This window comes from Sinocyclocheilus grahami, unplaced genomic scaffold (genome assembly GCF_001515645.1).
Source record: "Sinocyclocheilus grahami isolate Dianchi unplaced genomic scaffold, SAMN03320097.WGS_v1.1 scaffold27.1, whole genome shotgun sequence".
Taxonomy (NCBI): Eukaryota; Metazoa; Chordata; class Actinopteri; order Cypriniformes; family Cyprinidae; genus Sinocyclocheilus; species Sinocyclocheilus grahami.
The window spans coordinates 2,318,037-2,345,755 of record NW_015505206.1 but is presented as its reverse complement, the minus strand read 5'-3'; the positions used below and the strand labels follow the sequence as shown (position 1 = coordinate 2,345,755).

Below are 27,719 nucleotides of genomic sequence, written 5' to 3'. Positions count from 1 at the left end.
AATAAATGAAAAGAAACCGAGCATAGTAGATTTGTTGTTTTTTTCCCCCCTGTTGTACCAAAACCGTATCGAACCGTGACCCCCGAACCGAGGTGCGTACCTGTTAATAAAAATAACAATTGGTCCCTCTATCTCTTTGCCGCCTTGAAAAATTCTCAGTTCCTTAAAGTGTATACGGCCGGGAAGCAAGAAAACACACATTCAAATGTATTCTCAATACTTCAATTTATTCATAGATACAAAGATATTATATAGGCATATGTCGAGGGGAGTTTCAACCCTTTAACCAATGAGAATGTATGACATACATATAGGATCTTTGGCCAAGAACATGTGTTTATATAAAATGGCCACATGTACAGAAAAACATGGACATATTAGGAATAGATTTTGGCGAAGGATGCTGAACTCGATTCATAGTTCATCACGAACTCCTTTACCTTGTAGTCCTAGCATTCATGTCCTTATTTGGGCATTTGAACCAAGAAAAGCTAATGCAGACATGTAAGCATGCGTACCTCGCATATGAGTAAGAGATATTTAAAACATAATACAAGAGAGAGAGAAACAGATAGAGGAGGGGGGATTCAGAGAGAGAATGCGTTGTATAGGGAAGAGTGAGAGAGAGGAAAAAAGAAAAGGAGGGGTGAGGCATATTTGGAACCATTCTAAAGACAGAGAGTGTTTTCTAACAGTACCGAACCGTGACATCTGTGTACCGTTCCACCCCTAGTAAAAAGCATTCTGGAAAATGTCACGTCGTGTGCATATTCTTCTGCCATAGTCCATAAAATTAAAGCTAATGTATTTACAGTTTGTCATTGATATAAAGGGGGTCAGATCTTTTACTGACTGTACACTATTCTACTTATTACATGGCTACTTTTGAAATTGAGTTATTGTATTTTTTTTAAATGTTACAAAGAAGAAAGAAACTCCTACAGGTTAATTCTCCCAAAAATGAAAATGCTGTCTTTAAAGGGGTGGTTGACTGGCTTTTTTCTAGGCTTGATTGTGTGCAGTCTAACATGTGTTAATGCTTCGTTTGTTAAAAACACATTATTTTTCACATAATTAACCTTTATTTCACACCTCTCAGTCCCTTCTCCTCTGAACGCTCTGATCATTTCCTCCTTTTATGTAGCCCCTCCCTCAGAAATACGTGATGGGCTCTGATTGATTAGCTGGCCCAGTGTGTTGTGATTGGCTAAACCGCCTCTAGCGTGTCTAAGCATCCCGCCCCTCTCCTCAGCGGCATGTGCTATGGTTGTATTGTAAACAATGACGTCATCTATATTGCTTATCAGTTTGAGCCTGATTGAGAAGCAGAGGAAATTATTGAAGAGGATCGTGCAGAACCTGTGCAAGCATGGCTTTTAATGGTAGGCCTAAGATTTTTGTTTGTTGTTGTCTCATACTTTTAGATGCGCTGTTATTTGTAAATGCTTCTGTTAGCTTTTAATATATGGTTTTATTCTGATTAAAGCTTTAATACAGTTCTGCAAACACACGTGCGTCCATGTATACCGCTTCTCATAGATATAGTATGTGAAAATAAGTGTATTCACTGAGCTGATGATCTGAATGAGAAGACGATATCTCCGTTTGCATTGAACTTTCAGCTTCGGAACTTTGCAGATATTGTTTATGACCAAACAGCAACATTACACACTAACTAACGTTAAAAAAGTGAAATCGCAATCAACCACCCCTTTAATCCCTATTCGCACGGAATTAGTATTATCTGGGGACCTTGTGTGATTTTGAAATCCCCCCCACATCTGAATTTCGTGTGGTGCATTCGCATGGGATAAGCGAAGCCTGTGATTTCACTCAAATTTACTGACTTATCTCCCGGATACGATGTCAAGGCTTTGAGAGTCCCGTTCTATGGTCCGGTTAGATGGATTTAAAAAAATAAACTAATATAGTTTCGTGCACCGTGTCATTTACATTTCACCAGGTTAAAATAATATCTCAAGCTTTATGCTTGATTTATTTGTAACACATTAACCTCAAAATCTTTTCAGCTTTCTCCTTCTGCAAATTGTATGGTGCAGCGATATAACAGCACCCAAAATACTATCAAACACTCCCAACGCAGCTCCATTCTTTGCGAAAGATGGATAAAAAGGCGCACAGGAAACAAAACCCTTGAAAAATGATATACAACCCGCCAAATACTGGCCAAATCACAGAGATGCCGATTCACACGGGACTGATATTATCACAGGACCTTGGTGTTCGGCGAAATATGGTAGGTAATTTGCGGGGGAATTTTTACTTTACAAATTACAGACATGGCCGATTCACATGGGATTAAGATCACAGACAACCTCCGTAAAATGACTGGAGGTCACCAGGTAATACTAATCCCGTGCGAATAGGGCTATATACTCACACATAAACTGTTCCGAACCTGTATGAGTTTCTTTCTTCTCTATAACAAAAAAAACACATTTTGAGTAATGTTAGTAACCAAACCGTTAATGGGCCCCATTGACTTCCACAGTATGGAAAAAAAAAATACTATGGAAGTCATAGAGACATAGGGTTTTATAATGGGGTTTTTCAATTCATGAGTGAGCCTGTGGTAAACATAACGTGACGATACTTTGACGTTTTTTTCTCCAATGTAAATTACACGCATCCATCCAAAACACAAATTTTGAAGCAGTCATGTTCATTGGGGGGAATTTTTACTTTACAAATTACAGACATGGCCGATTCACATGGGATTAAGATCACAGACAACCTCCGTAAAATGACTGGAGGTCACCAGGTAATACTAATCCCGTGCGAATAGGGCTATATACTCACACATAAACTGTTCCGAACCTGTATGAGTTTCTTTCTTCTCTATAACAAAAAAAACACATTGAGTAATGTTAGTAACCAAACCGTTAATGGGCCCCATTGACTTCCACAGTATGGAAAAAAAAATACTATGGAAGTCATAGAGACATAGGGTTTTATAATGGGGTTTTTCAATTCATGAGTGAGCCTGTGGTAAACATAACGTGACGATACTTTGACGTTTTGAAATTACAGGCCTCTCTCATCTTTTTAAGTGGGAGAACTTGCACAATTGGTGGCTGACTAAATACTTTTTTGCCCCACTGTATATATCTATATCTATCTATCTATCTATCATAATTTTTTTAAAACTGTGCTATTAAATTAGTGTTTTTAAAGATTAATTTTAAGTGAGCATTGGGAGATCAAATTGTAAAAAAGGCATTTGTGAATGGACAATTAATATCCAAAAAAATTATTTTTAATATTATTTCATTTAAATGTTTTGTTGGAGTGCAGAATGCTGATTATTATTATTTTTTTTTTTTTACCAGAAATTCAGTCAATGGAGGGTGTTTCAGTGACAACGCTTCAGTGTCATCAGCAGGTCTTGTTGCTATTTTCATTATGTATACTAACTTCAGCGACGTCAAATGTGTATATACTGTGACGTAATAAAATGATTGTTTTTGCACTAACAGACCATGATTGTGAGATGACCACATTGAGACGACCAAAGAAAGGGTTTTGGCAGAGTTTGGAAAAGGTTTCTTTCGATGTCTCATAATTATCAATCATTACTTGGCTTTTGTTTATTCTTGGAGTATTTGTATTTTTATAGTTTTGTAATATGTGGCTCATGTGATAACATGATCAGCCTTTACTGGGGACTATAGATTACCATTGTTCATATATGTGACCCTGGACCACAAAACCAGTCATAAGGGTCATATAAATATGCTTTCCATTGATGTATGGTTTGTTAGGATAGGACAATATTTAGCCGAGATACAACTATTTGATAATCTGGAATCTGAGGGGGCAAAAACATCAAAATACTGAGGAAAATCGCCTTTAAAGTTATTGCATATTGCTAATCAGAAATTAAGTTTTGATATATTTACGGTAGGAAATTTACTAAATATCTTCATGGAACATGATCTTTACTTAATATCCTAATGATTTTTGGCATAAAAGAACAACCGATAATTTTGACCCATACGATGTATTTTTGGCTATTGTTACAAATATACCCCAGCGACTTAAGACTGCTTTTGTGCTCCAGGGTCACATATCTACTTCAAAGGGAAAAAATTCTCTCTTTTCATTTTAGCGGTCTAAGAATCAGGTTGTTGACCTTACGGAAGACAGAGGTATTTGATCTTGAATAAAATGATCTTATAAAAAATGCACTGTTATATAGACTGTATGGTGGGCATGATGTGTTTTTGTTCTGGTTCAGCAGCCAGACTGAATGAAGAGAGCCTGGTTACCCAACCATCAGATCAGGTACGCCATCATCCTCTCACTCGGGTTTCTCTCTTTCTAGATGTGCATTTTCAGACTGTTTCTTAGCCGTTTTGTTTGCACCTTTGTGCTCTGCAGAAATCGGAACCTTCAAAACGGGAACAATCAAATCCCTCAAGTGCACCACCTATTGCCATTAAAGGTATGATCCCATTGAATTTGTCTAGTTTGTTTTTGTTATTTTCTTTTTTTCAAAAATGATGGTTAATGCAAGACATAAACAATTCTTTAAGTCTTTGTTTTAATGTCATTTTATTTAATGAACAGAAGAAAAACAAAGTGTAACGGAGGAGGACCGTGTCAGTTCTTCAGTACAGTTGGAAGAGGTATGCTAATGTTTTGTATGTGCTACTACATCGACAAGTTTATATCAAAACAGCCTTAACATTTCGGTTTCTACCTTTCCTTCATAGGAGGACTGGCACTCCAAACTCCATCCGTTCCCAGAGACTCAGTTTCCCAAAGAGCTTCCGGTTGTAGCTGCAACTTACAACTTGCCCCAGAAGCCAGTGGTGAAACTAGCTCGGATTGGAAGCGCACAAGAACTAGGCATCGCGTGGACCGTGGATCAGAAAGATCCACATGTAGCAGAGATGGATTGCTACTACATTTACGTTTCCCACGAAAACAAAAGCGGCACTTTTTCAGGATGGAAGTGCCTTGGAGAGATCAAAGCCATGCCTCTTCCTATGGCCTGCAAGGTGTCCGACTGCAAAGGAGATAAACGACTGTGCTTTATCGTTGTGGGGAAGGATATATTTGGCCGTTATGGGCCGTACAGTGACATACGCACTGTGGCATCAGGACAAATATGATTTGGGCGACATTTCTCCAGTGTATGAATGTGACTCTTTATACTAGAATTTAGAGTATTTAAGATTTGAATTTCTTAAAAGATGTTAAGTTGGGTACAAATAAAGTTAAAGCTGCTGTTTTTACCTCCATTTTTGTATTTCTAGTTTTTTTCTTTCTCTGAAGAAAATGTTTTTGTTTTGTTTTTTAGTATCAGAGAATCCAGAACGTCATTCCACTTATATGAATCACACTAACACAAAAGTATTAAAGGAACTGCTGTCTTGTATTGTTTTTATTGGCTATAAAGTTACAAACTGATTTCATTTGTCTCTGGTCTTCATAATATGAGGTCTTCAGTGGTTTGAGTCAACAAAGCAATCAATAGCCATAATAGACAGTGATGTAACGTAAGCGGCAGAAAACATTTCAGACGTTTGCTCATGCTGCTGCAGAAATGACACTCAAATGGAAATATAGCACTATATCAGCCATTCTCAAAAATGTCTGACTTACAAATGTTAAAGTTATGAATTCAGTTCCATTTTCTGCCATAAAAGATGATGGTAGTTGTTTGTTAATATCTTCATTTTTTACTTGATGCCCTCTTTTTTTCATTTCACAGATGGAGCAAGTTTTGTAACAATTGGGACAGATACATTTTCTTAAAATAGTGTGTAGCATCTGAAAGCAGAACAAATTACAATTATATTTTTCAGTAATTATTCACAGAGTTGTTTACACAAACATAAAAAAGGTTACACCAATAACATGTAAATGAAGTGGGCAAAAAGGTACATTTATACCTTAATATTTTGAAAAGGGGAATTGTCTGAACACATTTGAGCAGCCTCGCCTTCTGTTGAATGTTAAGCTTCAAAGTACTGTTCCACAACAATTTCATTTTGAGAACACTATTTTCAACACTGAATGACATTAAGATTACTATGATAAAGAACACTAGATTGTTATTATTAGTGACTTTGTTTTGCACACTTTGTATCTTGCATTAATGCTTAATAATGCTCAATATAGAGTCAAACGATTGCTTCATGACAAAATAAAGCATGTAATATTTTGGCAAATTTATTTTGCATGTTTTTTTTTACATTTTTTCATGACAATTGCCTCCAATCATATTTAGAGATTGATCCAACAGTATTTGCTGTACATCAGAACAGGAAGAGTCACAAACCGTCTGTTAATGTAAAATACATTTATTTGATTTAAAAAAAAAATAAAAACAATATTGAGCCCTTGGTGGGGATCAGTCTCCAGAAACAGACCTGACCTGAACAACTCAGCAGACATTTAAACACAAAGCTGCCATTGTGGTTTCCTTCCGATTACAAAAGCCTTCACTAATATTCATTAAAACCTTCTGAAAATTAAGCATTATACAAACACGTTCAGGCCTGTTGATATAATACTTCCTTACAAAAAATATTAACAGCAACAATGCAGTTAGTCTTAATAAATACAGCTTAACTTCACTTTCACCTAAATAATATTAGCTAATTGCTTGGCAGATTTAAGGACGAAATGATTACACAAGAAAGAAAACTAAAACCATTGGTGTGCTTCTCCAACACCATCATCTTAAGGTTATTTGCATGAATATGACATAAATCCCAAGTGCCCTAATCAAACAGAATGTCTAAAAGAACTACAAATCTGTACTTTTGTTAATAGTTATTTCAAATTAAATGCTGCAAACAAATACAAAAACATGCAATGTAATTAGTCAACACTAAAAGACTATTTTACAAAAAAAAAAAACAGTCCTATACACGAGAACACATTGTGCCACTAATATTGATAATTTGTTCAGCTTCAAGTATGATATAGTGCTCAGCAAACTGGCAGCACAATATTTCATTCAGATTTAGTTTTGAATGACTTTTTCCCCAGGCACATATAATGACCAGGAAACATCACACTAGCATGTTATTTACCACACACTAAGTGTTACATAGAAGGCCAATTTCACATCATGCATTGTGTATGAATACATGTTGAGCCCATAGTGGTTCCACGTTATAAATATGTCCTATTATATCTCCCACTCCTGTCTTTTTTTCCACGCCCTATTTTACCTCTCTAAATCACAGCACTTCTTTTACTGGGCAGGTAGAGCTAAATTATACACAACAAGGTTAAAAAATGTGACATACTATGAATAAAATCTAATTAAGTTTCCAGTATGCAGTGATTAATATTATAAGATCATCTACTTCATTCTAACTTTGGCAAGTATTTAATCTACATATAAAAACAAGTATCATTACAAATAAAGTCTCTTGGCTAAGGCTGTAGCTGGTGGCAGCTAGTGAGGTGGTGTGTTGTGCTTTATTTGCGTTTTCTTAGCACTAGATACATAAAGCCGCTCAGCAGCGTCATGGGGAACGCGACCCAGGCCACGACAAAGGAGTATCCATAGTCTCCATTCTTAAAATTCGTCTCTTTGAAGCTTAAGTGCTCTGCTGTGTAGATGGATGCGCCGGTCATCACACAGAAAGCTGTGGAAGAAAAAAAAAAGGGGGCAATTTACAGTTGGTTGGTAGTATTTAAAGGGATAGTTCCCCCATAAATGAAAATCGTGTCATTAATTACTCTCCCTCATGTTGTTCCAAACCCGTAAGACCTTTGTTCATGTAGCGTCTGCGTAGAATCATGCATGATCTTTGGGTTTTTATGGCTTAAGAGACCCTTTTAGCTTTTAACATTTGCATATAAATTACAGTCCTGGCCACAGACTTTACACTTATATGGGTGCTAAATGTCAAATGGTTCCCCCCCACTATCAAGGAGATGCTAAACAGTTTCACCACTCTCGTCTTCCCATTGAATTTCAAACACATTCCAAAGAGACGTAAATGACCCCCGGGGCCAGGCACCAATGGACCTGGCTGACCAGCAACCTACAACATGCTCACATAACACACACCCACACATAAAGACATTTCTTTATTTAGACTATAATTAATCAGTTATAATTGTATCTGGTGTATGCATGTGTTGTTTGTATGCTTCCCCATTGTATTAGCCTAGTTACAACTCTTTATATGTATCAGTATAAGCACTCTCAATGCTTATATTCAGGTATATGAGTGTATCTCTGTAAACTTCCAGCTGACTCCTCACGAACTCATCAAAGAGCTCCGTTATCTACCGCATCAGGACTCTTGTTCAGCAATCGAAGCCAATGCAAGTAACCGTTTACAATTATTTAGATGCGTGTTTAAGTTTCAGCCCCTTTTAAGGTGATTTTTGATTCTTTGATGATTTTCAAAGGTTGTGGTTAAGTGATGTGAAATACTGCCATTCTTTTACTTTCCTCTCTCCAGAAAAATCTTTCTTTGAATTGATAAATGATTATTTTGTCTGCTCGGTGAACGGACAGATCAAGTAATGGTGATATTGATTCTGCTACAGCTAATTCGAAGATCTAATCTAAATATTTATTATTAATCATAACCAGTTATAATTAGTCATAAATATTTCCCTTTTGAGCTGATTTACTACATTCATCTTCAGAACACAAATTAAGATATTTTTGATTAAATCTGAGAGCTCTCTGACCCTCCATAGCCAGCAATGCAACTGACATGTTCAAGACACAGAAAAGTAGTAAAGACATCATTAAAATAGTCCATGTGAAACCAGAGGTTCAAACCGTAATTTTATGAAACTACAAAAAATAATTGTGCATAGAAAACAAAAATAAAGCCTTCATTCAACAATTTCTTCTCTTCCATGTCAGTCTTCGACGCGCTTTCAGGAAAGTAACGCTGCGTCAGTGTTCTGAGGTAGAACGTCCATCTCTTTTAGTTCATCGTCTGCATATTCCAATGCTATCTCACGACCAATTCGTATGTATTTTACGATGTGGCTAATTCGTACGTGTTAGAAAACACTCTCTGTCTTGTTAAGAGAATGTTCCAGATGTCTCACCCCTCCTTTTTTTTCTCTCTCTCTCTCAGTCTCCTATATATACACAACGCATTCTCTCTGAATCCCCCCTTCTGTATCCATCTCTCTCTCTTGATATTATGTTTTAAATATGTCTTACTTATATGCGAGGTATGCATGCTTAAATGTATACATTAGCTTCTCTTGGTTCAAATGCCCCAAATAAGGACATGATAGCTAGTAATGAGGTTTGTGATGAAACTCTGAAGACAGTTCAGCATTCTTCGCAAAAGTCTATTCCTAATATGTCCATGTTTTTCTGTACATGTGGCCATTTTATATAAACACATGTTCTTGGCCAAAGATCCTACGTGTATGTTATTCATATCCTCATTGGTTAAGAGGGTGAAACTCCCCTCGACATATGCCTATATAATATCTGTATTTCTATGAATAAATTGAAGTATTGAGGATACATTTGACTGTGTTTTCTTACTTCCCGGCCGTCTATCTACACTTTAAGTAACTGAGAATTCTTCAAGGTGGCAAAGAGAATTTACTGAGGGACCAAATTGTTATTCTTTATTAACAGTACGAATTTGTACGACCTCACTCATACGATTTTGTACGATTTGTCTACACCCCAGTGGGTTTATGGGCGGGGTTAGGTGTACGTCATTCTTACTTATTCATACGAATTGTGCAACTTGTAAAATACGTACGATTTAGCAAAAATCGTATGAATTTGTACGAGTGAGGTTGTACAAATTTGAACGAATTAGCCACCTCGGAAAATATGTACAAATTGCCGTGAGATCGGGCTGTATATTCTGGTTCGAATAAGTAAGGCTGGGTAAAAAATTGCAAGTCATCCTCTCTGTTGAAATCTTCAGACATGTCACGTTCAAAGCCCAGAAAGGTAGTAAGGACATCGATAAAATAGTCCATGTGACATCAGTGGTTCAACCGTAATTTTATGAAGCTACGAGAATACGTTTTGTGTGCAAAGAAAACAAAAATAATGACTTTATTCAACAATTTCTTCTCTTCTGTGTCAGTCTTCGACGTGTGTTCAGGAGAGTACCGTAACGTATGCGTGTGATGCTGCTGACACAGGAGCCGGTGTTCTGACGTAGAACGTCCATCTCTCTTAGTTCATCGTCTGTATATTCTGGTTCAAATAAAATTGCAAGTCATCCTCTCTGTTGAAATCTTCAGACATGTTTACGAATGATGATGTTTGCGTGCATCTTCCTCTGCTTGTAAACTGAACGGCGGCTCCTGCGTCAGCAGCACCACACGCATGCGTCATGGTACTCTCGTGAATGCGCAGCGGAGAATGGCACAGAAGAGAAGTAGTTGTTGAATAAAGTTGCTATTTTATTTTTCTCACAAAAAGTATTCTCGTAGCTTCATAAAATTACGGTCGAACCACTGATGTCACATGGACTATTTTAAAGATGTCCTTGCTACCTTTCTGGGCCTTGAACGTAGTAGTGCCTTTGCTGTCTATGAAGGGTAAGAAAACTCTCGGATTTAATCAAAAATATCTTAATTTGTGTTCCGAAGATGAACGAAGGTCTTACTCATTTGAAACAACATGAGGGTGAGTAATTAATGACAGAATTTTTCATTTAAGGGTGAACTATCCCTTTAACACAGCACAGGCTATTACTTGACAGATAAAGATTCAACATTCAACAAACAATACAATAAATACAAACATATTATGAAATTTAACTTTTTGTAAACAAAATATTTTCTAAAGGAATAGTTTACCCAAAAATACAAATCTGAGGTCATCCCAGATGAGTTTGTTTCCTTGTTGGAACAGATTTGGAGAAATGTAGCATTACATCAGTTGCTCACCAATGGATCCTCTGTAGTTAATGGGTGCCGTCAGAATGAGAGTCCAAACAGCTGATAAAAACGCCACAACAATCCTCAAGTAATCCACACAACTCCAGTTCATCAATTAACTGCTTGTGAAGTGATGTCCATCTACATATTTGTTTAAAACGGTTTTTGACTATTTTTGTTATGAATACAGGACTCACGTTTTAGTTGGAAGAAACGGTTTGAAGTGGAAAAACGACTAAAAGAATGGATTTGTTTCTTTCAAACATGCAGGATTTCACTTCACAAGACATTAAGTGATGGACTGGAGTGGTGTTGTTTGGACTCTCATTCTGACGGCACCCATTCACTGCAGAGGATCCATTAGTGAGCACCTGATGTAATGCTAAATTTCTCCAATTCTGATCTGAAGAAGAAACAAAATCATCTACGTCTTGGATGATCTGAGAGTGAGTAAACTTTCAGTTTTGCAAGAACTATTTCTTTAGATGTACATGTGATTTAAAAAATGGTAAAAGTTTTCCATCTTACAAAATAAGTCCTTCAAAACTGGGTCAATTTACATACTAGAAAGATGGCATGAAAATAACAGTACAAATACTTCAAGGTGCTTCAAGACCCCTCTTGACCTGCGATTTTGCGTAATGAATGATTTTCTTTGCATAGTACATAGGCAATAAGAAACGGCAATTGTGCTGCCAACAATGATTAGAAATATAAACTGTGGGCATGAACTCACCAGACAAGAGCTGGATGATGGCCGTGAAGACAAATCTCTCGCCCTGCTTCAGACGGAAGAGCTGAAGGATGAAGACAAAGAAACCCACACAGCACAGGATAGTGGCCAGTATCATAGTGGCCTGGACAGTCTGAAGATAGGCTGATAAAGAGGAAGAGAACCAAGAGGCAATAAGTGTCTTCTTCTGGCCAGGTTTTCTCAATAAACAACTTTAAACAATGCCATTAACACAATCATGTATACTGTATGACATCTTGCTCTGACCAAAGTAAATGATGGTTATATTTGACTTAGATTGTATGATATTCAAGGCTTACCTGCGTCAGAGGTTGCACTGTTCGGTATATCATAACAGCCTGTGGAGTTGCAGTGATACCAGAGATCTAAGGTGTAATCCTCCCAAACCCACCATACCTTAAAAAAAAAGGAGAATATATATTGACAGAATATAAACTCTGAGAAAAACTGTCCTTTTTCATGATACTGTGTTTTAAAGATCATTTTGTAAGATCCAAATAAGCTTTGCAGATTTTTATTAGAAAGTATATAATATACATACAAACATAGAAAATTGTATTTCTTAAATAAAATGACTACAATTATTATAGCAGTATGCGCTGCTGTAGATCAATAGATTATTTGAGGTAACCTTATCAGAAATGGTGCTTGATGTGTTAAGCTGGGTTTTTGCTGAAATCCCTAACAATAACACTGAGCAGTAACAGTGCTTATAGCAGACTAATAAAAAATTTAAAAAAAGACTGAAGATCAACTTACATTTCTGATGGTTGCTATGAAGAGTAGTATTGCTGAGGTGATGTGGAAGAGGACGATGGAGGCCAAAACAATCAACATAGCTGATGGTGGAACAGAAAATCAAAAGCAGGAGAATCTGGAGGGCAAAAGGAAGATACAAGAATGTTATAAAAATCCTGTTAAATGAATACAAAGCTGAGACTGAGAACGGGAACTGTTGTTTTCTGCTTCTCTTGGTGGGAAAATCACCATGTGCCCATCTGAACAACCTTCTCTTATTCTGCACTTTGACCTTGGAAGTACTTTTCCACAAGTATTTATTTTTTTCTTACCAATGACAAGTCGTCAAAAGATAAACATTATTTTTAAATTATTTGGCAACACTTTACAATAAGGTTCCTGTTAACTTAAATACATTACACGAGTTAACAATGACAAATACCCCCAAAGCATGCACTTAATCTTCGTTTATGTAAATTTGAAATTATTACCAATAATACCAGAATCTGTTAACATGACCCGAGTTAACATGAATTAACAATGAACAGATGTATTTTGTATTAATGTTAACAAAGATGAATAAATACTTATGCATTGTTCATTTTACAATAATATCCGTTTATACATTAACATTAACTAATGGGATATTACTGTAAAGTGTTAGCAATTAATTATATTATTAGTTACCTATTTCTGTTTTGCATATGATAGACCTTGCACCAATAATGCAGCAAATTAAAATCAAATAAATGTCACACAGATTTAAACATGCAAAACAATACAAACCATTTGATATTAAGCTACATTTATGATTTTGTCCGATTTTATTGATCATTCAAGTAGACAGGAGGCAAGTCTAAAACCTCACACGCTTTGCTGAAAAATGCAGTCGGCTTCTGCTTACGTCACACACGAGCCTCAGAGTCAGCTGCTAATTTAGCTTCCCATGATTCACTGCACTATGGCCACATACAGACAGCCTATACATCTCAGCCTGCACCACAGCCGCTCCGAGCCATTTATGAATGGCTTTTTTCCCTCCTTCACCTTGTATAGTGGGTGTAAGTTTATACTGGAGGTAAGAAACCCATTTTTTGCTCTGAAGTGCTTTAATGCTCAGTACTTGAGGATACAATAAATTTAAAAAAGACACCCCTAAGAACTATATCACCTCAGCACTATGTCTGTAAAATACATGTCGCAAAAACCATACGTGGTGAACAGGGTTTTATCTATTTGCTAGGATACAAAATCCTTTACATCATTTTATTTGAGACACTTAGCAATGTTAACTAGACACACAAACAGAACTGTAAACTCTAAAATACAAGACTAGTTTACGCAAGGCTTACTGCAGCAGGAACAGATGTAGCCTATGACTGAAGAATTTAACAGATGTGGTGTCCAGAAAATATAACAAAAATCTCTGGGTTTTTTCTTGGTAATAAAAAAGGATACAGAAGGCGGTAAATGAACATAGTGAAAGAAAACAATGATATAATCAGCAGTTAAAGATTATTGTTTTCCTCCTTTAAAGTCTTCCTCATTTAATCTGTTTTCTTATTATACAGCTTATCCACATCAAGATCATCAATAACTACCATCTTAATTAAGATGAAGCTGTTTTGCTCCAGGTGTATGAATCTAACCTGAGGTGGCGCCATTGAGCCAAGATGTGAAAACTCTCCACAATTATCAAGAAGCATCAAGTGGGGAATATTTATTCATTTATCTGAAATCCCCACTCACAACTTGTAGAAAAAAACCTGGACATCCTGCTTACCTTCTCCTTTGGTGTCAAAGACAGGATGTGGAAGCGTATGTAATGGCAGTTTTCATTCGTGGGTAAACTGTCTCTTTAAGATGGGATGTGGGAGACAGGGTGTGGCATTTGAGCAATGAAGAGTTGAGGTGGGAAAATGGTAAAATGGAGGGTTTCTGTTTGAGCTTATCTTAAAGAAATCAAAGAAACCTACCGCTCACAACCGAGCCAGAAAGATTTAGCCAACACGGTCATACTAAAAGAGACCCGAGGCGGAAGAGGAAGCCAGCCTTAGTACACAAGGGAGGCACAATGTGGGAGGATACAGGATGACGCTTGTCTAGTAGAAGTCTCTCAGAGCAGTCTCCACAAACACAGGCCTGAAAATCCTCTCTTTTTTAACTTTCACATTTTCACAAGGTCAGGGAAGGTACTGGGAACAAAATTAAGTGTAGGCATTAATAAAGACTGAGAACGATGGTCATTTATTCAGAGCCAGTAGTGGAAATCCTCTGGAGACCTTCACCCCCTCAGGCTGTACATTAGCTGTCTGTCTCTGTAGAGGGTAAAGTGGGAGGCTGGTCTCATTAAATCGTAGCGTAATCATTAACTCGGTCCACACATGGTCTTAATTTTCTCTTCAGCTGCCTTCCTGTGTTGTACTGAGGGGCATAGTCATAGAGGGCTGGAACGGGAGGAGCCAGGGGAGGAGGAACATGAGACCAAAAAGTCAAAACATGCCGTCCAAAAATCTGTCATCTGAAGTAAGAAATGTTTGAATCATGCATTTACAATGAATGGAGACTGAAGCTTTCAAGCTTCAAAAAGGATGCAAAAGCAAAAGAAATCAGGTAGTTATAAAGAAACCAGAAAACTTAACTTTCTTAATTGTGACCCTGGAGCACAAAACCAGTCTTAAGTCACTGGGGTATATTTGTAGCAATAGCCAAAAATACATTGTATGGTTCAAAATTATTGATTTTTCCTTTTATGCCAAAATCATTAGGATATTAAGTAAAGATCATGTTCCATGAAGATATTTTGTAAATTTCCTACCGTAAATATATCAAAACGTAATTTTTGATTAGTATTATGCATTTCTAAGAACTTCATTTGGACAACTTTAAAGGCCATTTTATCAGTATTTAGATTTTTTTTTTGCACCCTCAGATTCCAGATTTTCAAATAGGCTAGTTGTATCTCGGCCAGATATTGTCCTATCCTAACAAACCATACATTGATGGAAAGCTTATTTATTCAGCTTTCAGATGATGTATAATTCTCAATTTCGAAAAATTGACCCTTATGACTGGTTTTGTGCTCCAGGGTCACATTTAGGGTTTTGAAGTTACTCCTTCATGCAGTTTTCATCCGAGACTGTAGCAGTCTGTTAGGATCACTGCATTTCCAAGAGCTGCTAGGCGGCGTCTGTTAATTTGCTGAAATCCATAATGGCGCAAATGTGGCATTTAACACACAGAGAACCAGTGTTTTGTTGTTTATGTCACTAGCGGCTCTGTGAATGGTGGGAAATTGAGGACGAAAATTCCTGTAGATGGTTAAGAAGTGAGGAAAATGAAACCCTTTGACTAGGCAGAGGCCCACCAAACGCCGAATACATGCGGAAGAACATACTGAAAACTGTATGTTGGCTACACAGAGGGATAATCGTCTGTGCACAGTACCCTCAGGCCTTTCAGGAACAAAAGATCTACTGTAGAGGTTCACTGAGGCCAACGGCAAGCGTGGAATCAGCTTCACGGGTGATTCACTTCAGTCTTCACAGGAACGGTGTACCTGTAACCGTCAAAAGAGGCGATACTGCAACCACACGGGTCTTAAAGGAAAACTCCAAGTTCAGTACAATTTAAGCTCTATCAGCAGCATGTTGATTACCATACATTTTTGAAAAACAATATGCATGTTATATTTAACACATAATTTGTTTACCAACCGTTTCTGTGTAAGTTATAGTCCATTTTATTTTTAAGTTTACATTCCAAAACTCGTCACCATCACAACATAAGGCCTAAAAATTTAAAGGTAGCATAAAAATTGTAATTTAAACAGTCTTACAGCTCAAATGTACATGCTTTAACAGAACAATTAATAGAAGTGCTTTTATAAATATATATATATATATATAGTTTATAGTTTCACATTTCTGCTTTCAAATCCTTCAAAATTGGCCCGGGGTTACTATCGTTAACAAAAACTAAATTTAAAACTATTAAAACATTGTTGTTATGAAATGAAATGTGATATAAATATAAGAGGAAAAAACTATACTAGGTGAAAATGAGAAATTACCTCATATATAAAAAGTACAATACCTCATAAATAAAAAGTAAAACTGAACTAAAATAACAATAAATGTAACCTAAATAGTAATATTACAAAAGCTACTATAAGCTTAAACTCAAATTAAACTGAAAATATAAAAATAAAAGCTAGTTAAAATATTAATGAAAACTACTATAGTAAATAAATAATACTTAAAATAACACTGCTGAACTTGAATTGAATCTGGTATATTCCTTTAAATGATGGATCTGGATTATGTCTATATAATTGAAACAAGTGAGGGCAGGAAGAGCTGCAAAAACTAAACATACAATCTAGACACCTTGAGTGGCTTTTAAGTGTGGCTAATGAATAAATATGTCGTTTCTGTACATTAGATCAATCAGTCAGGCTCAGGTCAAATCACAAATCACAGACATCTGTACTACAGCTGCACAAGACAAAGAGAAAAATCCAGAAATCCAGCTTTTAGCTCAGCCTTATAATGGGGGCTGAGGCCCCCTCAACGTTTATATAGGCTGATACATGAAAACCCATGAGTGTTTGTCTTGGAAACTTGCTGTGGAGTTTCACTTTGCTATGTACAATCCTGCTGGATGATAATGACAGCCATACCTCCCAAGCCTCGAGGTTTCCAGAGAATTTACAAAGCATCATTAGTAAATTAATTGGAGTCAGCTATTTAAAAGGTAGCAGATAAGCCATGCCGACTTATTTCTGCACTGGGAAATGTCTGCATGAGTGTGTGTAAACGCTATGGAGCCCCTGCTCATTTCCCCTAAGCTTGGTGGAAAATGCTGACTTGAGTTTCACTTTTAATGTAATTTTTTCATAAAAGCCGCAGTCTCCAGCAGACTTCCAAGTCGGCCACTGCTGAAAACAGAAACTGCTGTCATGGAACAAATGATTGAGATGAGAAGGAAAGCTTCAATGCCACCCAGCAAAGCTTTGCAGATTCAATCCATGCAGGGCATGTGTACTGTACATCATTTATGACCAGGGCTGGATATCGGAACTGATTAGCAGATTTGTTTACATTCTGATTCAATTAAATCTTAAAGGTGCAATAGGTGATTGTCTTCAGAAATTTTTTTTGTTATGCTGGTTTAAAGTCTCTTCACATCCTGATAGCAATCATTAAGTTAAGTGGTCTAAATATATTTGTCTGTATTTATATATTCTGTGGAAGGCGTAGGATCAAGAAATGTTCGTCCAATCTCGGTCTGAGCGTTTTAATATGCTTTCCTACCTGCCTGTTAACGTATGTATCTGCATACCTCTGCGCACCGGGTTCGCGCAGACAGGATACGTCATCAGCGCGTTCACGCACGCTGTGCAGATAGAGCGAGAATGGCAGACAAACATCAACAACCCGATCTTCCTTCCTGGTATTGTAGTACTTTTAAAGTTTTCTCACTGGTGAATGACACATGATGTAGCCCAGCGGTTAATCCAGTCCTCGCGCCAGCTCGTTAGAAGTGAGCTACGTGCATGAACTGTGTTCCGATCGATATGATCCCTACACAGTGTTCATCGCTCCCTACTCCCTGAGCGGGGGAAATCCGTTGAAGTTTACTTCACTTCGGAACATGGGCTGGAATTGGGAACCGCTGATGTAGCCTATTGTAGTAATGTTGTTTTTGGTCTGTGAGCGTCTATGCATTCAGGGGGCGTGGCTTTGTATGGCGATTGCAGGGAGGGTGGGAGGTTCAGGCTAAAGTTAACATTTTCCAAGATCTCCTACTGCACCTTTAATTAATTTGGGAATCCTTTCGTTAAACAATGTCAATAGATATCTTTCAATTATTAAAAAAAAGTCACTTTTCAAAATATCTCTTTGTTATACAGGTTTGAAACTACATGAACGTAAGTAAATTATGACAGAATTATTATTTCTGGGTGAACTATCCCTTAAATGTGCAAAATAGTTTCATTTTATTTTACATTTGCATATTTGGCTGTCTTTGAGGGGCAGAACCTTTTCAGCCAATTACCTGAGCTGCAAATGCCATGTGACAAATCGCTTAAAGAAATTGAAGTAATGTGAATGCTAATTGGCTGCTAAACAGTGGTGCTAAACAGCCATTTAAGGTGGCTGATATATAAATCATTACGGATTATCATGACCAGTGAAAGATTACAGTACATTTTATTTTTAGATTTATTTTGGTATAATTATGCTCTTATTTTTAACATCTTAATGCATTACGAGAAAGAAAGAAAAACAAGTATAAATGCAAACAAGAAAAAAGCATATAGATAAAAACAAGTTACCTTTATAATTTTTGTTAATTTATTTTGATACGTTTTGTGGTGATTCAGTGTCCCAAACTGCCACGGACCACAAAAACAATCACAAAGTGCTTCACTATTGACTATCCTGAGCTGTGACGTCAAAGGCAGCAGATAACGCACAGACAACCTCACAATTACCCCCGTTTCATCCTGCGTCATTGTTTCTCCTGCAGCATTTAAACAGAAGCAGCATGAACTCACGGAAAGGAATGTTCCTCAGTAACATGACGCAGTCAGACATCCATAACTCTGCTCAGGAAACAGATCATTGAGCGAAATCCAAAGGATAAAGTGTTTTATGAATTATGTCTGGTGCAAATATTTTGCTCATGAAGTCCAGATTTGTTAAATAAATCAATAAATGATGGCAAAAACATGCAAATGGGAACTGCAGAAAATGTTACCGCCCGGTTTGACCTAACCTGACCATAACTACCAATGCTGAGCTAGAGGGAAAACCTCAAAGTAAACGAGGGATATGAGGGGGAATGTTTTAGTGTGTATGTTTGACATGGCCTGCGGTTTCAAATGTCAGCCCAAAGGTAACAAACCGTTCATGGGCTGTTTCGCAGTCCGGAGACCAACTCGCACTCTTGAGAGAATGCAGATAAAAGGGAAGAAAATCGTGCAATGGATCAGAAATGGGAAGAAATTATGATGAACAGAGTTTAGTGTGGATTCAATCCATGCACGCCTTTTATTGTAGACGTCCTTCACTGCCGGGATGAAAGGAAATGTGCTAAAAAGAAGCGTTCTGTGAAACGGTTGTAAAGCCGTGAAGGTTAACTGCCATGGATAGACAACATCTTCATTTCTCAGCAAGTGCTAGGCGTTCTTAAAGCTATAAACAACAATCTAATTAAGATCAATGCATTCTCACAGACTCATTTCCACTGAAGCACTCATGTTTATCCTATCAGGGACAGGGGTGTTTGTTCTAAAATACAGTCATAAATTAAATGCAGCCCTGTTCTTGCTCAATAAAGTTAAAATTAAGCACTGAAATGTGCCTGCTGGGTCCCATTCAACTGATTTCCTAACAGGCCTCTTGTAAGGTTTGATGGCTGCAGTTTACACAAAGACATCACGATAATCATTTTTACACATTTTGCCATACAGCATATTTGTCAGGGGCATCTTGGCTAATCTGTAGCTAAGATCTGTGATCTGGGGTATGTGTTGCAAATTGCTACAAGGATCATTTTAAAGTCAAGTAAACATGTGACGACCTCTGCCACACATCTTCGGCACATCTGCGGTACTTCAGTCGTGTGATCAGAATACTGTCACCCTTTGTTTTCTTTGCCCACAATACTCAACACGCAATACTTTTTTCAAGAATAATATTCTATATGACACACTTTACTATGTAATATAAAATTTTGGGTGTCTTAAATAGTTCACCAAAAAAGGGAAATTCTGTTACCATTTGCTCACCCTCATGCTGTTCCAAACCTTTTCTGTGGAACACAAAAACATATTCTAAAGAATGTTGGGGTCCAAACAACATTGGGCCTCTTTAACCTTTCATTGTATTAAAAAAAATAAATAAATAAAAATATATTCATTTTTGAAAGAAAGATATACAGGTTTGAAACAAAATGTAAATGATGCAACCATTCTTTTTATATGCTTTTTAAAGCAGATTTATTAATAATGAATTTAGGACCAGATTTACTAACAGCCTTAGTCTTTTGGTGTTAAAATAGTACTGTCAGGATTTACTAAAGACGCGCAGTGAAGAATTAGCGCTGAAAAGGCGTGGACAGTTATTTTTTGCGCCTGACCTTATTGAATATGCATTTGTAGGGGTTTCCCTTTCAGATGCAAAATTTATGGGAGGAGAGTATCAAAATTAATCACACAACGCAATTTACTAATGTTTGCACTTGTCAAATTACTGGTATTTGCACCCATTTAATGCCCAGGACCATTTGGAGGAATGGTGAATTGTTCCCCCAATCTTACTAATTTCAACCAAACAAAATTCAAGCCATAGTAATATATGTGAATATATTTTGCCAGTTAATGCCATATCTTAAAGTCAAACCGAAATTGACATACATTCAAGATGAATTATAAAAATTAAAAAAAAGCCAGGGACTTGGTTCCATCTATCAGTTGCTGATAGGACACAGTCAGATATGAATGAGAGCTTACAGTCGATTTTAAGAAAGGGATTGGGTTTATACGGACTAAATGTTTGGAGAAGTCCAGCATACATCACCAGAGAGAAGTCATTTCACTGGAAGATCCAGTTATGAAAATTTGATGAAAAATAATGAACAAGAATATTATTTAGTATGCCTGAATCAAACTCACTTCTACCAAACTACTTACACCAGCTAATCATTTCTGAGTCAGATAGAAATAGCTCCTCAAATTAACAACTGCACTTCACATTTACAGTGTCGCAGGAAATGAAATTATACAGCTCCTGTTACTGACATCTCAGATTATCTTTTCCCCACTGTTCAGCCCCTGCAGTACTACTGATGCTTGTGAACTAGAATGGAAAGACGAGACTTATTTTTGGATAAAACACAAAAGCCAGAGTTGCTGCTTTTGGCAAGCTGCCTGAAATAAAGTTTAATGTACAGAACAAACAAAGCTTGCTTTTGGGTATCATCTATAAGCCCCACCCTGTAAAAAGTACTCTTGGACACAAAAAAAAAGGAAAGGAAAAAGCAAACAAACTCCCAACGAGAAAGACGTGTACAGTGTGAACGCTATACTTGTACGAAGCCTTGAGGTTCCTATTACAAAGCCCTGAGGTACTCATTTCAACACCATTCTGGGCAGTTTTGGCACAAGGGACTCATCATTTTGTAAAAGGAGTGTATTTTGGAAAGGCACATGTGTTCCTACTGCAGCTGATCTCAGGAGGAGCCTCATTCACACACGGTAGGGTCCCGCTCGGCTCTCAGCATGGCCTGCTGGTTTAAAAGTCTGCACTGGGTGCTGATAGGCTTTCATCTCATCGCTATGGCTCTACCACAGAGCAACCTTGCTCAGGTGCCTCAGGCCCTGTTTTTACATCGCATTCCACTGATGACACGCCGCCAGCATGAGTAACGGCTCTCACATGGATCTGTCAAAAGACACGCTGCTGAACCCCCACGGCCACATCCGGACAACCCCTCTCGCTTGCATTCCCACACTGTCCGGATTCTCAGTAGCTCCTTTGATCTTTCAGCAGGGATGAAGCGAGAACTCTTGTTACTCCCAAGGAGTTTCTTGTTGCGTCCAGTGCACTTAGCAGCAAGTTTTAAATCTTAAGTGTGCTAAAGCCACAGACAAGAGAAGAATTTTGAGGCTCTCAAACCGTAAAATCAGACTGACTAAAGTCATAAACATTACCATTCAAAACTCTGGGGTTTTGGGTTTGTAGGATTTTCTAAATGTTTTTTACTTTTTTTTTTTTTTTTTGAAAGTACCAGCATTTATTTGATTAAAAATACAGAAAAAAAACTGTACATTTTAAATTTATTCCTGTGATGGCAAAGCTGAATTTTCAGCATCATTACCCCCAGTCTTCAGGGTCACATGATCCTTCAGAAATCATTCTAATATGTCGATTTGCTGTTCAAGAAAATGTCTTATTTTTATCAATGTTGAAAACAATCTGTGATTTTTTTTTCAGGATTCTTTGATAAACAGACATTTCAAAAGAAAAGCTTTTATTTAAAATAAATGTAACATTATAAAATGACTTTAATGTCACTTTTGATCAATTAAATGCATTGTTGCGAAATAAGATTTTTAATTTCTTTCAAAAATCTCAGGGGAAAACATTTAAGGGTTTAAAAATATTTTAAATAAAAGAAACTTTACAGCATTAATGAATACAAAATATGTAAGATTCTACACTATTTCTAGGTCACTGTTTTCACTACTAGTCCCTCCTCTGTTTTAAGGATTTTTTTCTTTATAATTTTTAAAAATGAATAGTTATCAATAATTTACATTATACTTATCAGTACTTAAATTCACTAAATGAAAGAATTGACAACACTATTGACTTTAGTGTTTCTTTAAACAAAATAGTATGTTTAGTAGTATAGATTATCGGTAAACAGCATTAACATGAAAATTATCGCTTTACTCAAGCACCCTCCCGCTGGTTCTCCAAATGACTACAAAATGCAGTTTGATAGAAAATTGACTGTTTAGACATCACCTTAAGGCATGACAATACAGACACACACCCACATAAGCACATCCCCCTCTTGCCTCCAAGTGCATGTCTGTCAAGGAGACCCTGTTGTTTTCTTCTCTCTTATATTAGCATGGAATGTGACTGTTTACTGCTAAACATGGCGTTGTTCTTGTGTTTAAACCTGGTGTGGATCTTTGGTAAGACTGGTATCTTAAGTAAGGCCTCCTCGTAGAGTTTTTCATAAGCTAACAGGGCTTTAAGCTTCAGCAGCATCACCCCTATGCACACTTGGCTACCAAAATCCACAGCAACACATGTGCAATTCATTGTCTCAATCCAAAAAACATGCAAACACATCACAGCGTCCCAGACTCAAAGACTCAGACTGGTTTTACGATTCACACATTTTCCAAGCCACTGTGTCTGTGACACAACAGTGACCCTGGATTCCACCCATCACTGGAGAAGAATGAGTTTCAGTGTTATTCTTTCTGTAATTGGTGAAAAGAAATAAAGATTACCAAGCCTCAAGTCAATGGAAACATCTTTATAGGACTGCTTCATTTTTCTCTCTTTTTTCACAGCATTATGTTGCTGAGAACACTCCAATAATCTGATACTATCTTCTGAATCCTCACATTAGCGGTTTGTGGCAAGATTAAAGTATCTGGAATTCTTTGTCACAGTTTTGCTGAAGCAATAGCAATAGAGATGGGACATTTTCAGCTTCATGTACCATATTGCATGTGGACTGTGTACAACACATTTTACCCAAGCTACAAATGAGTTTGCATGTTCTGTTGAATGGGATTAAATAAAAAGGCAGAAAAAGTCTATTTATCCACACAAAAACAAACGTTCAACTTGACCAATGTAGTCTACTTATGAATTAACAAATAACTTTTAAGAGAAGCTACTTTAAGGCGAATCAAATCTATACAAAGTGACCAATTTTGCATGATTCATCAACAAATGACTCCTATGAGACCGTTCTTCTTAGTAAGTATAAAAAAAACAGCGTGACCAATGTAACATAATTCCCAAAAAGAAGGACTCATGAGGCAGCAGAGCTTTCAAACAATCAGTTTACAAAGACAAGTTAACAATTTGACTCGATCTGAAACTTTTTAAATATCATATACAGCGGCTAGAATTGAAAAATTACAATTATAACTAAAATACACCCAAATGAATCAAATAAATGGGATCCAAACTGAATCAAATCAGGAAAATATGTATGGACATCCAGTCCAATAGTTTCACATGCTGTTCCGAGTCATTTAGTTTAGTTACTGATTCAACCTTATACTTAATTTACTGGCATTTCATACTGGCATTTTTATTTAAAAAATAAATAAATAAATAGAGATGCATGATTTGGGTTTTCAGTCTCTAACAAATATTGAGGGACACACGCCCCCTCCTGTAGCTTGGTCAGTCTGAGCTTGACTTGAGGGTTAAAAAAATAAATAAATAAATAAGTGTCCAGAGATTTGGCTCAGGCAAAGGGAGAGGCATTTCCTGATCCAAACGTTGACAGCATAGATTCTAATGAAACAACCCATCCGCAAACAAAACCCGCAACCTATTCTTTGGAAATCCCTGCAAGCAGCACATTTCTGAGTGGCATCAGTTCTGCTAGATCAATCAGCGACCCAAAACAAAAAAGAGAGAGAGAAACTGAGGTTGGAAACAACTTGGTCAATAAGCAACTGGAAAAACCTCTCACTTTTTCAGCATGGAAAATTAATACATGGAAAAGAAGCCATCACTTTGTCCAAATCATCCAACACAGACCCGTGAAATGTGCGAAATGGCCACCACAACAAAGTTGTAGCATGGGTGATGTATGGATAGGTTGGACTACTACACAAACTGTGAGTAGGATGATAAATATGTTTCAAATAACGGTGGATATGAGTTTTCGCGGTGGCCGGACTATACATCACAGTGTTTTAAAGGCTCGTGCATATATCCTTTCCCAGAGCGGTTTGGCTTTTGATAGGTCGGTTTGAGTTATGGCACTCACTGTGGCTGTGTTTGTGTTGTAATAGCAGAGCAGACGGGCGTCCGGAAATCCAGTCCAGTGAAAATGACTGCACCTCATGAACACACTTAACACTCCCCACCCCCAAAACTGTCCCACGAGCAACACGCTGGAATGTGCCACCGAGAAAGCCCTGCCACTATCTGTCTCACACACTCAACTGAGATAGATGAAATGCCACACATGCAAAATTAATCAAACATGCAAAACAAGTTGTAGCACCATGTTAGGAACAACGCTTGGCCTTGTAAAGCGCAAAAACATCACACCCTCTACATCTAATATGCTTTTTGTTTTTTGTTTTTCCAGAACACCAACATCCATTTTTTTTTATCTTCAACATCTTTTGACTGGAACATGATTGTTTACTGAATTTATTTTTTTTTTTAGGAAAGTTGGGAATACAAACGGTTTAAAACAATTTTTTAAATAGTATATTATGTTAAATATTACATATACATGGGATACATTTTTACATAACTATACTTTAATTTTCCTCTTATATACAGTTATAAATCATATTAAAAAAAATTAGATTTATGCATAAAAGTACATATTTCAAATATTTAAATCAAAGCACTATAGCCTGTACTGACAGATGAAATGCTTTCACCAGGGGGCGATATGGGAGACAAAGTTGGTAGTACTTCACTCTAAATGATTTTAAAATGCACAACCGCCAAACATGAGAACAAATACTGAAGAGATTTAAGTACAGGTCTATTTTGCTCTTTCAAAACATTCCTTTCTTTTCTATTCTAAAAACTGAAGTCAAAACTAGATTCTCCGGCTTGCTTTGAAGTAGATTTAAAAAGATAAGTAAACAAAACGTCTGAGAATATTAAGTTAGGTCTAGTAATAATTATAAGCTGGTGATTCATCAGTGAAGCATCACCGCCAACGCCCCTTTTCTCACAAACTCTCTTCAGTTTACATTTTCCGGCAATAAAGTCTCAAACACATAAATAAAGCCTTTCAGGCAGCAATAAATCAACTGTCTACTTACTCCAGCCAGTATTTTAGACATCAAAGATGCCGTGATCCTCTCAAAGTGTTTTATGACTTTTAACTGTTTACTTGCATGTAGAAAAAGTTACTTATGATGCACACTCACCTCTGAAGAGAAGCCTAAAGGGTCAAGTATAGTATAGTTTAGAGAGGGCAGGCAGACCTGGAGACGAAGTGATGCAAGCGTGAACGTGACTGCAGGTTAAACGTAGTAGTAGTGAAATGAGGAAAAAGTGCGCGCTCCACCTCTCCAAAATCCTGAACAGCCCAGAACTCTGGTTGGGTGTGGTCTGGAACTCAATACGTGCTGTGCTGTGCTGAGGAAGGGAGGGAGGGGAAGCTTTCTGGAAGCATTAGGTGTTGACAGTATGTACAGAATTCATTGTGGAATGCTTCCTTTTGAATCTGGACAAGGTTTAAGACTTCAGAAGTCGACAGCCAACAGCCTGACCTGAACGTCTCACGCATCTATTTTTCTGCTCATTCTCACGTGATTTTGAAGGAGAGTGTGACAGATTTGGTTGGTGGTTTGTGTGTGTCTATATGTGGCTCTCTGTGGTGTTGAAGACGACCAAGAGTGCAGGGGAAAGCCTTAGCCTGTTCCTGGCGGGAACTGAGAATGAGGCCAACGGCAGGAAGAGTGGAGCAAGGAGATTTACTCACAAAGGAAACGGCTTCGCCCCCCAAATTCAGCCACTGAATGCTCAGCTATCTCTCCCTTGTTCTTGTAAACAGCTGCTTCTGTGAACATCCAGATGGCTATCCAATACAAAAAAAATCTGCAATATTTATAGTTAAGTACAGTACATTTATAGATATATAAGCACTATGTAGCTTCGTATATTTGTAGTTCCACTGTGCATATTTATTATGTAACAGAGCGATATTGATATACACCATTGTTTTATGCCATCTGCAGCCATCTGCAAATATTTGTCCATTCATTTCCCGTGTGCTCCTCCCTTTCGCATTACATCCCCAGGATTCTGGCTCCCTGGGTTTCCGGAGCGTGTGTGTTTATGAGATCTAAGCTAGTTGACTTTAGGTTTGACTGACTCTGATCCAGACTAAGACTGGATTGATTGATTGGTTCTCTCTCTAATAGGACAAAAGTGCTTAAAAATAAGCTGTAGCACTTTCCTTTCAGTAAACACCTGTTGCTGTTACAGGACATGCGGCTTCTTTACAAAAACAATCTGATTTCAAACTTACTTAAACATACAAATAACATTTCAAATCTACAGTACAGCCTCTAGGCAAACTTTGACTAATTAACCCTAATTTATAGGAAAATTATATCACCAGCACTATTAAGTCCTGAAAATGTACAATAAAATTCCCCATTGGAAATAAGAAATTCATAAGTTTTTGGAATTTTGAACATTAAAAAAAAAAAAAAAAGTTATGATATAAAGTAGAAATAGGTAAGATTCTGCATTTTTTACACATATTTGCAACACTAATCTGGTTAACACTTTCTAGATTTCTATTTTTGCAGTAAAAGTATTCAAGATACATTCTAACGACTCCAGTTAACATTTATAGCAACCCCTGGCATGCCTTTATCATCCATGGGGGGTTTCAGAGAATTCCTTGGATGCCTGTCCAAAGTACTCTATAGGATTTGTCATTGGAAAACAAAACCTGTCACAGTCTCAATCAATGATTCTGCTCATTTACAACTTGAAGCGTCATTTTTAGGCATGTATTTTTTGTGTTTACAATTCTTATAATGGAATCGGTAACTAACAATGCAAAACTCCAT

At 37.1% G+C, this 27,719-nt stretch overlaps 2 protein-coding genes across 6 annotated transcripts in view; one reads left to right on the top strand and one right to left on the bottom strand.

Moving 5' to 3' along the window:
- The first annotated feature begins 3,327 nt into the window (after positions 1–3,327).
- On the top strand, positions 3,328–6,143 carry LOC107567997 (activating transcription factor 7-interacting protein 1-like). Its single transcript, XM_016253834.1, has 7 exons — positions 3,328–3,403; positions 3,498–3,562; positions 4,130–4,169; positions 4,262–4,305; positions 4,402–4,465; positions 4,591–4,649; positions 4,737–6,143. The coding sequence occupies exons 2-7, from the start codon at positions 3,512–3,514 to the stop codon at positions 5,136–5,138; spliced, it is 660 nt and encodes a 219-aa protein (XP_016109320.1). The 5' UTR covers positions 3,328–3,403; positions 3,498–3,511; the 3' UTR covers positions 5,139–6,143.
- Positions 6,144–6,256: 113 nt separating this feature from the next.
- The window catches only part of LOC107567968 (epithelial membrane protein 2-like), a 29,437-nt gene continuing 7,974 nt past the window's right edge, over positions 6,257–27,719 (bottom strand). For 3 of the 5 annotated variants that reach the window (XM_016253800.1, XM_016253809.1, XM_016253816.1), the window contains 4 exons: positions 12,401–12,515; positions 11,941–12,037; positions 11,624–11,764; positions 6,257–7,634 (listed from right to left, as the gene is read on the bottom strand). In XM_016253800.1, coding sequence (XP_016109286.1) covers positions 7,465–7,634; positions 11,624–11,764; positions 11,941–12,037; positions 12,401–12,478 — 486 coding nt within the window. In that variant the 5' untranslated portion in view covers positions 12,479–12,515 and the 3' untranslated portion in view covers positions 6,257–7,464. Of the gene's footprint in view, positions 7,635–11,623; positions 11,765–11,940; positions 12,038–12,400; positions 12,516–14,355; positions 14,380–26,060; positions 26,218–27,719 lie in introns of those variants that run through there. The other 2 variants (XM_016253792.1, XM_016253824.1) reach the window with 2 other exon arrangements.

What these genes read in the sequence shown, in the direction of transcription:
- LOC107567997 (XM_016253834.1), top strand. Translation starts at nt 3,512, where the DNA reads ATGACCACATTGAGACGACCAAAGAAAGGGTTTTGGCAGAGTTTGGAA. An exon ending in TGACCTTACGGAAGACAGAG is followed by an intron (nt 4,170 to 4,261) that starts GTATTTGATCTT and finishes CTGGTTCAGCAG; the next exon opens with CCAGACTGAATGAAGAGAGC. An exon ending in ACCACCTATTGCCATTAAAG is followed by an intron (nt 4,466 to 4,590) that starts GTATGATCCCAT and finishes TTTAATGAACAG; the next exon opens with AAGAAAAACAAAGTGTAACG.